General features: G+C 32.2%; 1 protein-coding gene across 4 annotated transcripts in view; it reads right to left on the minus strand.

Moving 5' to 3' along the window:
* CSMD3 (CUB and Sushi multiple domains 3) overlaps window positions 1-12,392 on the minus strand; it is a 1,160,406-nt gene that overhangs the window by 76,482 nt on the left and 1,071,532 nt on the right. For all 4 annotated transcript variants that reach the window (XM_027574671.2, XM_027574666.2, XM_027574669.2 and 1 more), the window contains 5 exons: window positions 10,342-10,422; window positions 9,291-9,404; window positions 4,669-4,857; window positions 4,111-4,257; window positions 1,671-1,859 (listed from right to left, as the gene is read on the minus strand). In XM_027574671.2, coding sequence (XP_027430472.2) covers window positions 1,671-1,859; window positions 4,111-4,257; window positions 4,669-4,857; window positions 9,291-9,404; window positions 10,342-10,422 — 720 coding nt within the window. The remainder of the gene's footprint in view (window positions 1-1,670; window positions 1,860-4,110; window positions 4,258-4,668; window positions 4,858-9,290; window positions 9,405-10,341; window positions 10,423-12,392) is intronic.

Consider the following 12,392-nt stretch of genomic DNA (forward strand, 5'->3'; position numbering starts at 1 on the left):
TAAGCAATCATTACACAACTGAAATGTACTAGTTCAAAGTCAGGTCATTTTAATATTTATTTAAAATATATATGGTTTAGAGGTTACTCTTTATATATTTTTTAAATTCCCATGATTCTGAAATTATAAGATCAAAGATTCTTTTCCAAACCAGTTCTGGGAAATACTAAGAATTTATGACTATTATTCATTAGTCAAAGAAAAGCAGATGTTTTGATAGTTTATTAAATATATCTATTCAACATGAAGTCAGCTTTTTCAATGTTGGTAAGCCACTAAGGTTATGACTTTTCACAGAATTCTAGTAAGTGATTAATATTTCCTGCATCAACAGAACAAGGAAACAATAGTTCTTTCATTTCTCATTTATTTATACATGCCTGTGAGAGTTATCTTTTCATGAATTAAAATTACAGTTTAACAGGTAAAAAAATCCATTCCACGTGTTTGGTAATATCTATGCTTATTTTAACTTGCTGTTGTTCAATTTTAAATTTTAATTGATCTATTTTATATTTTATTTGTTTTATATAAATTCCTTCTGATAAGTAGATTATAGGTAAGACCCATTATTTATTAACTGAGAATACTCTGCATTTTTTAAATGTGAGGGTTCATAGCTGTTTAATACACCTCTATATGCTGGCTAGAGTAAATCAAATATAAAATTAAATTTCATATGGACAAAATACTGTGATATGCTAAATATTAAAAATTTTCTAAGTCCAATGACATCACATTTTTTGGTATAACTGATGTTGCACTTGTCTTTATAACTATACCTAGCTAAGAGACTGCTTTTTAAAAACAAGATCTAGTCCAAAGATCTAAAATGTGCCATTTGTTGAATAAGAAGCTTGTCATTCTGTTTGCTGTAACAGGATACAACGCTCTGACAGTGCCTCAATTGTTAACAAAATACAAATGAAAAAGAAAGATGTATCTCTATCAAGTTAGCTAAAGAGTGAAGAAAAAATGACATGGTGGCTGGCTACATTTTCTTCTTTCAAATTTGTTGCTCTGAGAACACATTTTTGCATGCTCAGAGTGAAAATCTTCAGTGACCCTGCCCACTCTTATCCTCTCTTTTCTCTCTGCAGACTCCACACTAAAGCAATCTCCAGCTCTGGTCAATCATTTTCTGACAACCAAGTAATGAGAATGGTAGATGTATGAGTAAAGTGTGTTCAGGTGGGGGCATCTAGGTGGCTGTCAGTTAAGCACTGGACTCTTGATTGTGGCTCAGGTCATGATCTCAGGGTTGTGAAATCGAGCCCCATGTGGGGCTCTGTGCTGGGCATGGAGTCTGCTTAAGATTCTCTCTTTCCCTCTCCCTCTGCCCCTCCCCACCCTACTTGCTCGTGCATGCTCTCTCTCTCTCTAAAACAGAAATTAATAATAATAATAATTTTTTAAAGTATGTACAGGTGTATGAGTGGTTAGAATAAAGGCATTAATCACACAACAACAAATGAAGAATTATAAAACAATGTGTCTCACTCTTCTCAAATTTATTATTCTGCATTTTTAAGTCTCATTTTCAAGAGGGGCATCTATAATATGCTTCTGAATATTTATATTTTTGGAAGTTTCAATGATACAAATGCAAAAGTTAAACAGGGTTAATCTTTTATTAATGTGTTTTTCCATTTGGGGATAATATACTTCACCTTGACAAGCAGGGACCGGTGCATCCCATGCATGATAACCATAAGAAGACTTTCTGCACACAGCACTGCTTTTCCCAACAAGTCGGAATCCTCGGTCACAGGCCCAGCGGACAACACTATTAAGTTGTCCACCTGTCTGACTGATAATGTATCCATGAGGTGGAGATTCTGGTGTACTACAGTAGAAAGCTTTTTGAAAGACAAAAGAATCACTGTATAATTAATGAATCAGAAATCCTTTACAATCCAGCATTGTAACTGCCACCTGTGTGAATTTTACTTCCTATGAACATCATATAATTTTCTATTCTCTTGACAATCTATTGACATAACTTTTGGGAGACAAAACTAACTCAGAACTTTTTGTCATCACAGAAGAGGTCTTCTGAATTGAAATATACATATTTTTCTTAACACCCTGGTGGTTCAAAAGCTCTACAAATATTTCAGTGAATTTTGGAAGCTGTACTTCTTGTAATCTGAAGGACCTAAATGCCAGTCTTGGTAGTAATATTTTAGAGCATGTTGTTTACATGTAACTTTGAAGTTATTTCCAGACACCCATATCATTTTAGGTCATGCATTTCATTTTGGTTGATGTCTAAATAGACCCCCCCACATTCCATATTCCTCTCTCCCAGTTTATTAAAGAATTTCCATGCTGCCAAGAATGCTTACATATGGTGATAAAAATGTCAATAAAATAAAACTTTCTTCATCTTCTGAAGTCTGAAATGTCAAAAGATAATGTCAAATGGCTTTTTCATATATATGTACTTTTAAGACTATTCAGCCTGGCAGGATCCATTTACCCTTTGTAACTTCAGTGTATTCATCTGAGAAAAATAAGACTTTAGTGGTAACTAGAAAGAAATAGATTGGACTTGGAATATATATGTCATAACCTGTTATTTCCAAAGGAAAAATATACAATATGTCAAGCTATTCTTGGGGTTAAAGTGCTGTTTTCAGTATATTTATATCAAAATTTATCATGAATATCAACATAAATAAAGATTTAGTCTATAATATAGTCAATTTAATGTTTATAATTGATTTGAAGAATTTCCCTTTAAGTTATTATGATCATCAGAACTACAATTTAATGTGCTGACTTTTAAATTCCATCTTTGGGCACAAATTTAATAAAAAGACATTTACATTGTTCACATGATAGAAAAATGATTCAAATATGAAAGAAATTAATGATGACTGGGGCATATATTTAAATTTTTAAAGCATTTCTTCTTTGTATGTCTAATAACATTTTTAAAAAATTTAAAGCAAATCTATTGTAGGACAAAATTTATATACATATTAGTATTGTGATGTCAGTGACAAGTCAATTTTGAAGTGTAAAAGACAAATTGTTAATAAATTAAAATCAAACTATCATCTTATAGCTTTAAAATCAAAGTAAATAGACAAAAATTATTTTATTTGTACACTCTATATGGAAATTTATATAAATGAGTAAATATGAGAGTATATTTTAAACACTAAAATTCAAAATTTATTGAAGCCTATGTCTATAATTGTTTTGTGAGAATTGTTAATAAAATATTTATGAAAGTAATTTTCAGTTGAACTGATTAGCAATGACCCTTGGGTTGGGGAGACATGGTCCGAACACTGTACAGAAAAGAGATGCCTGATTAGCTCTGAAATATTCTGTTATGGAGCACATACCCATGCCTCTGACATGATTTAGGATGGGAAAAAAAAAAGAATATAATCTTTGTACAATGAAGAACTATTTATATACACTTATTCAACAAGAAACGAAAATTATTGGCTCAGTATCATTAGACCTTATAAACAGGAAGGCATATAGAAAAGTTACTTCATCTCGATATTAAAAAGGATTTTCAGCTCATATCTTTCTAAATACTACTCAGTGAAAAGCGGTAGTGACAAAACAATTCTTTTTTTCAAAACTAAAGGTTTTTAATGATGTGCTGGTCATTTCCCTTTCAATATTAGACTTATTTAGCAAGTATCATAAATAGATGATAAAAACAAAAACAAAGATTTTTACCAAGGTACGTTTATCTTTTAACTTTCTCATATAAAGGACTTATTAAATAGGTCAGATCCACACATTTGAGCAACAATGTTACTATTTTGTGAGAATGCAAGAGAAACAAATCTAATGGAAAAAAGCATTAAAAATATCAGAGTTTAACTTACAACTAACATATATAAGTCATCAATATCCTAAATGCTTTTAATCTTTTCAAAAATCCCAAGAGGTAGGATTGTCATGACAGTGGGGACACTGAGACACAGAGAATTTACATAAACTGCTCAAAAAGCTTCAGTGGAGAAACTGAGATTTAAATTCATGTCTAATTGAATAGTGTTTGTTTCTGTGCTCTGTAGTCACAACCATACTGAGGATGTAGGTGAGATGTGTACTGAAGTTGTAAGTATCACATACCTATATATCTTATCCGGAAGCCTTTTTTGTTATTGCCATGATCTGCGGACCATTGGAGAAATACTTCATGACCATTGCTTGTTATATTAAAAGCAGATGAATAATCTCCACTGAGGGAAATAAGCACTGGGCTTTGAATATTTGGTCCTTTGGAAAGAAAATACTATAATTTAGATATAACTGAACAATTCTGTTCCAATTTATCTTTAATATTTATATATTTAGAATATTATATGATATATGGTAATAGAATATATTTAGAATAGTGTGATATGTGGTGACATTGCTCCAAAACCAATTTAAGCAATCAACAGTAGCTTAAAACATATCTCTGTTTTAAACATTTAACTCCATAGCTGAAGAATCTACAATTTGTAGAATAATAAGCTAACTACAGTTTTCACATGGTGTGTAGATAAACTGGATGTTGATACTTCTAAAAATACTAAAAGATAAAATAAAATCATACAAGCAGTTGTTTACACTGAAGGTCTGCAAATACAACTAGAGTAGTTGAACTGAATTTATGAATATGCAGTAGATATAAACCATGGTTACCATCATACACCTGAAGAACATCAAATTCCTTTTCTGTCTGGAAGAACTCTACAAACATGCTGATATTATATCCTTTTTCTACTGAGATGCTCCAGGCACACATTTGAAGATTTGGGTAACTGTCAGGATACCCAGGGCTCAATATGACTCCTGTGGAATCTAGCCGTAATTCATTGGCAGGGCAGAGCACTATCAAAGAGAGATATGGTTAAATAATGCTAGTCTTTTAGACCTAAGTGAAAACTGCATTTTAAACACCTGGGACTCTGCTTTCATGTTTAATAACTATAAAGGAGAAAATACCTTGAATCATGTGTTAGAAGAGATCATTTGTATTAAGCTTACAGTTCAAACAATGGAAGAATGACCCAAAAATTATGGTATTGATTTCCTTTTGTTTAAATTACATGGAAGATGCATTACTTTTCTGTATAATAAACACATAGATAATTAAAAATAAGACATTTATCTCCTGTATTATAAGTACATAGATCATTAAAAGGCAAAACATTTATCTACTTCGATTTCTTTGTGTTCTCCCCCTACCTTTCCTCATCTTGTGTCCCCTTCTCTTGCCTCTCTCATCTAGGTCTTTGCACGTCCTTTTCGTTCCGTATTTTTTTACTCACTCTCTTCTCTTCTCAAACTTTAACTCACTCAGGTATGTAGGGCCAGATAAGAAACTGTACTGTTTCAAGAGTATTTATTCTGGGTAAGGCTACTCCTGATTTCAGAAATATGGGTAAACCATGATAATTCAACACGATTTTAGGTTACCAATTATCTTTCAGTTCTTTGTGAGAATGAGCTAGGCTTGGAAACACCAAATACAGTTGCTGGAATATAGATGACGAGATGAAGGATTTATATATTCATCATTTCCTGGATGCAAGGGCAATGAAATATTTTGAGTTGTAAAGTCTCCATGTGGTATAGGGATGGAAAAGAATAAGCAAACTAGTAGATTATGGCAACATATAATTGCTCTTTATTCAAGTTAATAATTTGAAAAGAAATAATTTAAAAATAAAAGCCACCATAACTAATATTGAGATATTTGGAAATTGACTATAGAATATAGCATAGTTAAATATGGTGAAAATACAAAGGACTAAATATAGAATATAGTAAAGCTAAAACATATAAGAGCTGTTTTATTTTTTCATTTTTTGGCTTTTACTTGTGTTTCTTCTACTTTGGTCTGAGATATTTGCTTCTTGGATATGGTTTGAAGATTTTCAAAAATAAGTAAATGGTAGCAGGTCATTCTCAGTCTAAAAAGAGAAACCCTACCATTGCTTTTCACAAAATGACAAATATATAAAATAAAAAAGTTAGCTTGACAGTTGGAAATGGAATGGAAAATTTGAGTCAAAGATGAAGAACATTCATGAATATATAGCTATGGCATATTGAAATGATGGGACATATATAACTGTATGAGAAGTTAAGTTTTAAGGAAGGGTTTATTTAGTGTGTGCTCAGCTATTTAATATTTCTGGAATACTTAGCTAAGTATCTTTTTGGGTTACTGAGCATGTTACCTCCTCACAAAAACCATTTAGCAACTTCACAGTATGAAAACAAAGCCCTCCAAGTTCATTCCTTGCCTGCCTCCCCAACTTTGTTTCCTGCTGTGCTCTGCCACTGAAATGAAATGCTCTGAACATATTGGATGAACTACTTACAGCTTTTTGAACTCTGCACATTCCTTCATGCTTCTGTTTCAAATGTCCTTCTTTCATCAGCTGCATTTGAAATGTTACTGCATTTCAATGCCCAGATGAAGTGTCTCATCCTTTGTGAGATACTTCCTGAACCTCTCCTCCATCAACCTGAGCAGAATTGTTGATTTCCTTTTGGTGTCTCCATAATGTTCTATTATTGCAGTTAGCAATTTCATGCCTATTTCCTTATTTTTTTTTGTCCCCCTTCCTAGGCTCTGGTTATTGAAAAGCAAGTGCCATGTCTTGTTTAATATGTTGGCCCCAATATTCTAAACTGAACAAATATTCCATATTACTTTTGAACATCTGATATGATTCAACATAATTTACTATAAATACACAAATTAACCTATTTTCATACTATTCATCAAGAAGCCCAACAACTATCAGGAATAAGAGACATATTTATTGATTGTGACTACATGTTAAAATACCGTTAAGCACCTTTTGTGCATTATGTCCCTTATCACAACAACTTTAGAAAATAGGTACAATTTTTACCCCCATTATACATATGAAGGAACTGATGCTCAGAAAGTCTAAAATGCATAAAGTGTTACAGTTTCACCTGGATGGACCCCACAATTTTAACCATTAAATATACCACTCCTTTTACTCCATCTATGTCAAACTCTTTAAAGAGCAACACATTTAGAATTGCTGTCCATATTTTATTTATTTATTTTTAAAGATTTTATTTATTTATTTGACAGAGAGAGAGGGACACAGCAAGAGAGGGAACACAAGCAGTGGGAGTGGGAGAGGGAGAAGCAGGCTTCCTGCGGAGCAGGGAGCCTGATGCGGGGCTCGATCCCAGGACCCTGGGATCATCACCTGAGCCAAAGGCAGACGCTTAATGACTGAGCCACCCAGGCACCCCTGCTGTCCATATTTTAAACGTGATATAGAAAACTAAAAGGGAAGAATAACAACATTGCTGCAGCCCCTTTTAGGAAAATTGAAAAAATATTAAATTATTTAAGATAGACTAAAAACAATGCACATTAATTCTAACAGACTCCAAAAAAAATGATTATTTTAGCAAGCTTGTGAATTAACTCAAAGAAAAAAAATGTAAAGTCAGAGTTTTGGCTTAAGTGCTTGGTCAATTAATTAATATAGTAACACTGCATAAACTAATTCTGAGGGATTATTTATTACTTTTTAGCTAGTATCTGAAGTGTCATTATGAGATAAAAATTAGTCTTTTCTGTATTTTCCATAGTACATAGAATAGGAAGAGATACAATTATTAACCTATAGGAAATTCTAATTTTAAAAACAAAATATTGAAAGTCTGAAAGATGAGGGATTATTAAATAGCTGTTATCTGGATTGTTTTATTTTAATTTTTAGAAATTTATTAAATTGGGATCCAGATTAAAAAAAATTAAGTGTTGCCCTCCAAGAGCTCACAATGTATTTATATATTGGAGTCAAAGAAGAAGTCCTGACATGTAGCTTGTTCACAAATTCCTATATCTACCCAAGTTATTTTTCCATGTATAACTTCCCAAAAGGCTAAAATTCTATCCTCCTCACATGTCTAAATGTCTGAATATGTATCCTTCATAATCCTAAGTGGCTAAAACATAGTCTTGTATAAAGGAGGAAATTGAATGAATGACATTTAAATATCAGGATTACAGGTGATAGACTTCAAAAAATCCATACAACTTCAAGATGCTCTAAAGTCATTGACTAAGAGAAAGAAAAAATTTCACATTGGTGTTGGTTTTTACCCCCAAACATGTCTTTCTGTAAAGCCCCTTGTGAAAATCCTTCCATTTTATTATAAGGATTCTAATGAGGTAGAAAATTAAATGTTAATTCCTACTTATATTATGTTTGGAATAATAAACAGAATTTTTGTTTTAGGTTCATTTTAACAGTTAAGATCCTGCACAGGAAACAGATTTCCATTTCTCAGGAATAAATCCCAAAGAAGGAAGTAACCCAAGAAAATCTGGGGAGAGACAATCAAGTTCAATTCAATTTTATTCAAATTAACCAATATTTATAATTAGTTACTATGTGGTGGGCACTGTTCTGGGCCCTATGGAGTTACACAAAATAACAATACATGACTTCTGAACATTAAAATTCTAGCCCATTATTTAAGATCCATCAGGGTCTTGCCCTTGTAATTCCACAGTGAATTCCTTGAAGTCTATACTTCTGTTTTTTTTTTTTTTTTTTTTACTTGTGTGTCTTTGTATATTCATCTGTCACTTGGACCACCACTTATCTATCTCTATTCTACCAAAGTCTCACTTGTCATATGGAACCAAGACTCAGGGAGCAATGCTTCCATCAAGCTTTGCCTGTCCCTTAAACAACTAAACGTTACATGATTTGATAGCCCCCTGGCCTGTTTCCTAAACACTCTATTGCTACCACCTGTATGGCTGTCATATCCCGTAAAGCATGTTTGCCCTCACAGCAAGGACCATTTATAGCTTGTTTTTTGTTTATTTTTTGTTTTTCACTCAAACCTTCATGCTTAACAGATGCTCCATTAAATTTTAATGGCTTTAGTGGTTAGAACAGAAACTATTTCAAATAAAGTCAATCAACATTGAAGACTTTATTTAAGGTTTCTCTTATTTTCCATCTCCATTTCCACCCCTCATGGCAAAATTAATTTAAATAAATTGAACTGACTTTGGGATAAGCTAAAAAAATAAATAAATAAACCTTGGGAGAATAAATAATGTTTAAAGTTAAATCTGAGAAATAATGTAATAAAAGATACTACATATGAGTTGTATAACTTTAACATTATGGCCAGTTAAATATTTAATGTTTATGTAAAATAGACTTTTCCCAATTTTGCCAGTATTGAATCAAGCATAAAACAAATACTTAAAGATCAATAATCATAAGAATTGGTACCTTGACAAACTGGAGGTGCTCCATCCATCTGGAGTCGTTCTCCTAATCTGCATGTCAGAATTGCATTGCCGACCAGAGTAAATCCTGGTAGACACTGATACCTAATAATGTCACCTATTAAAAAAAAAAAAAAAAAAGGACAGGGGGGGCTTCAGATGTTCCAGTTGTAAAATCTGTAAATATTGCAGAATATTTTTTCTTTCAGTCATTTTCAATTTGTATAAAATTCTATTAGTTATAAGCAGGGATAATATTAAAACTATTGAACTACAACTAGTTCATAGATACTGACCAATCAGAACTAAAGCCAAGAGTAAATTAGATCTTACTACAGTAAGATCTAACTGGTATGTATCAGTTGTATATAAACAATAGTGGGAAGGAAACAATCTAGTTGGTATAGTTAAGATATTCATTAAAAATATATCAAGCAGTTAAAAGGATTCAAAGTTATTGCTTTTATATTAAGATTAAATTTACAGGAGTCATTAATATTTTCTTAATTTCTCAACCAAAATCAGTATCATGATAATGATAAGGTTCGTTATGGCAACATTCTTTTGTTACATCATTTTTCAAAATATGAGACATTATTGGGATTGAATTTCCAACCTAGTTTTAAAGGACTTTATTATCAAACTGAGCATAATCCACCACTTGTTCTCAAAGATATGGATATAAAGCATATCTTCTAATATACCCTATATATTCTTCATTGTATGTTTTAGGCTTAAACCTGAGTTCAAAGAATATCAGTGTGTCCGAAAAGGCAACAAAATAGTAATTTGGAAGAAACCACTAGAATATAGTTCTTTGGTTCAAATTCCCATACTGATTTTCCAGTTGTACATCCTAGAGATACAGGATTCTTGCTTTTGCTTATACTCCCTTTTGGTCATTTCACTGCTGTCCATTCTTAAGAATTCTCAACAATCTCCAACAACCCAGAGAAAGAGGGTCTAAGATAGGTTGCTACTATTCTTTCTGTTTCTTTTTAAGCAAATATCTCTACTAACAGTATTTTTTAAAAAAAGAATTTATTGGACTTTACCTATTTCAAATTCATCATCTTCTGTCAAAATTTCAGCATTGGGTACGGGTGGTGGAGGTTGGCACACTCTTAGTTGATAAGCTATAAAAATAGACAATGTGTTTATTCCTTCTCTGAGAAGGTATACATATTCACATATATGAAAAAACACAAAATTATGCAAGGGTTATTTATAAGAATAAAAATAAATGGTGTAACTTTATCAAGTTTCAATTATTTATTCTTTAAACATACTACAATATTGAGGGAAAATAAATCATTCCTTTGATAACAAAATACTTTCCCATGGTAAGAATACTTACCTGTAACTTCTTATTTCTCACCCTCATTCTATTCCTTCTTGTTATGTGCTTCATAACACCTGTTATTTTTCTCTTTGGTGTGATCGCAATTTGGAATTATATATTCATATTTGTTATGTGCTCAATGCCCATCTTCCCCAAGGTTCATCACAGAATCCCCTTCACCTAGCAAAGTGTCTGGCATATAGTTACAGTTGCAAACAGGTACTCAATGCTTACTCTATTCCAAGAAATATTATAAATACTATACTTATAGTAACTCTATTAGTCCTCAAAAATGTTATTTATTTTATTACTTAATTTATGATTAGGTCCATAATTATGCCCATTTTATATAAGAGAAAACTGTTGAAGGGAATTAAAGAATTTGTCTAAATCACACAGCTATAATGAGACAAAACTGGGATTTGAACTTAGGAGTTCTGACTCCAGAGCCTTCTCACACATGCTATATTAATATATTCATGAAATATCTGTTTGTTAAATTTCATGTTTCTAATAATCTACATCACTTGACTAGGTCAACCTCATTACATTAGAAAGATTTCTATTTGGCATAATTTAAAGGCCATCAAAAAAATAAAAGCCATTTATGAATATGAGCATCATGACTACTAACCCCACCTGATATCTATATCACAATCATTTGCTTGATTAAAGTCTTATTTTTACTAAGATTTTTTAAAAATGTAATATAATCTTGTTCAGTCAAGAAACACACTTGATTACTATTATAACATTTGAAAAAAAGTGTGTTTCATATGCTTAATTTATTACTTAAACTTAGGAGTTAAATTATGTATCTCAATGAACCGATAAAGAAACTGACACACAACTCTTACAGGGTTGAGCCAGGACTCCAGGCTCTGTCCTCTAACTCCAAAGCCCAGACCTTCAATATTGCCCCTATTGTGAGAAAATTATGAGAGTACTGAGGAAATTCAACTGGACCACTTAAAGAAAACTCCTGTAAAAGGAGATGGATAAAATACATTTTAAAGAATGAGTAAAATTTTTCCAGTTCTGAAGGGTAATCATGTGCATAAGAGCATTTCAGATGGAGGAGAAAACAGGAGCAAAAAGTTGGGCATTGGTTCATCATCATGTAACGAGCCATTTATAAGAGGTCAGTAGGCTAATACACCTCCAGGTTACTAAGGACAGAAAAAGGATGAAAATTTGTCAAAATGTAGCTGAAGAGGAATGAATCAAGGAAAAATTTTGTTTCAATTTCCTGCTGTAAATTGTTGTATGTCTCCTCAAACATCTTCTTTCTAGTACTTCAGCCTGTTTATAAAATAAAAGCACTTGCTGTGCAAGGATGATAATTTGCAAGTAAAACACTGCTCTACACAGAAGGGTTACCACTAGAGAAAAGACTCGCTGGGAAAGAAGCCTAGGACGGAAAAGTGTAAACTGGATTTTTGAGAAAAAAGTTTAGAGTAACATTAGGAATTTTGAAAACCATTTTCCTGAACTGAGACCTTAAAAGGGGTAGAATGACCAAGATAAACGGTAATTGTAATAAATGTCAAAGAGGTAGAAGAAAGGGGATAGGAAGATGGAGCCTGCCAAGGAGAAACCCTCAGGAGACTGTGCGTGGGGGGATAGCATCCTTACTAATCTTGACATAGAACAGAGATCAACTCAGAAGTTAGTGAAGTGTAGAGATGCCCACCCTTGTATTATTTCACTTTTGTTTGCTGCTAAATTTATTTTTGATCATACTAATGATAAATTAATTTATTA

Source organism: Zalophus californianus, chromosome 4 (genome assembly GCF_009762305.2).
Source record: "Zalophus californianus isolate mZalCal1 chromosome 4, mZalCal1.pri.v2, whole genome shotgun sequence".
Lineage (NCBI taxonomy): Eukaryota > Metazoa > Chordata > Mammalia > Carnivora > Otariidae > Zalophus > Zalophus californianus.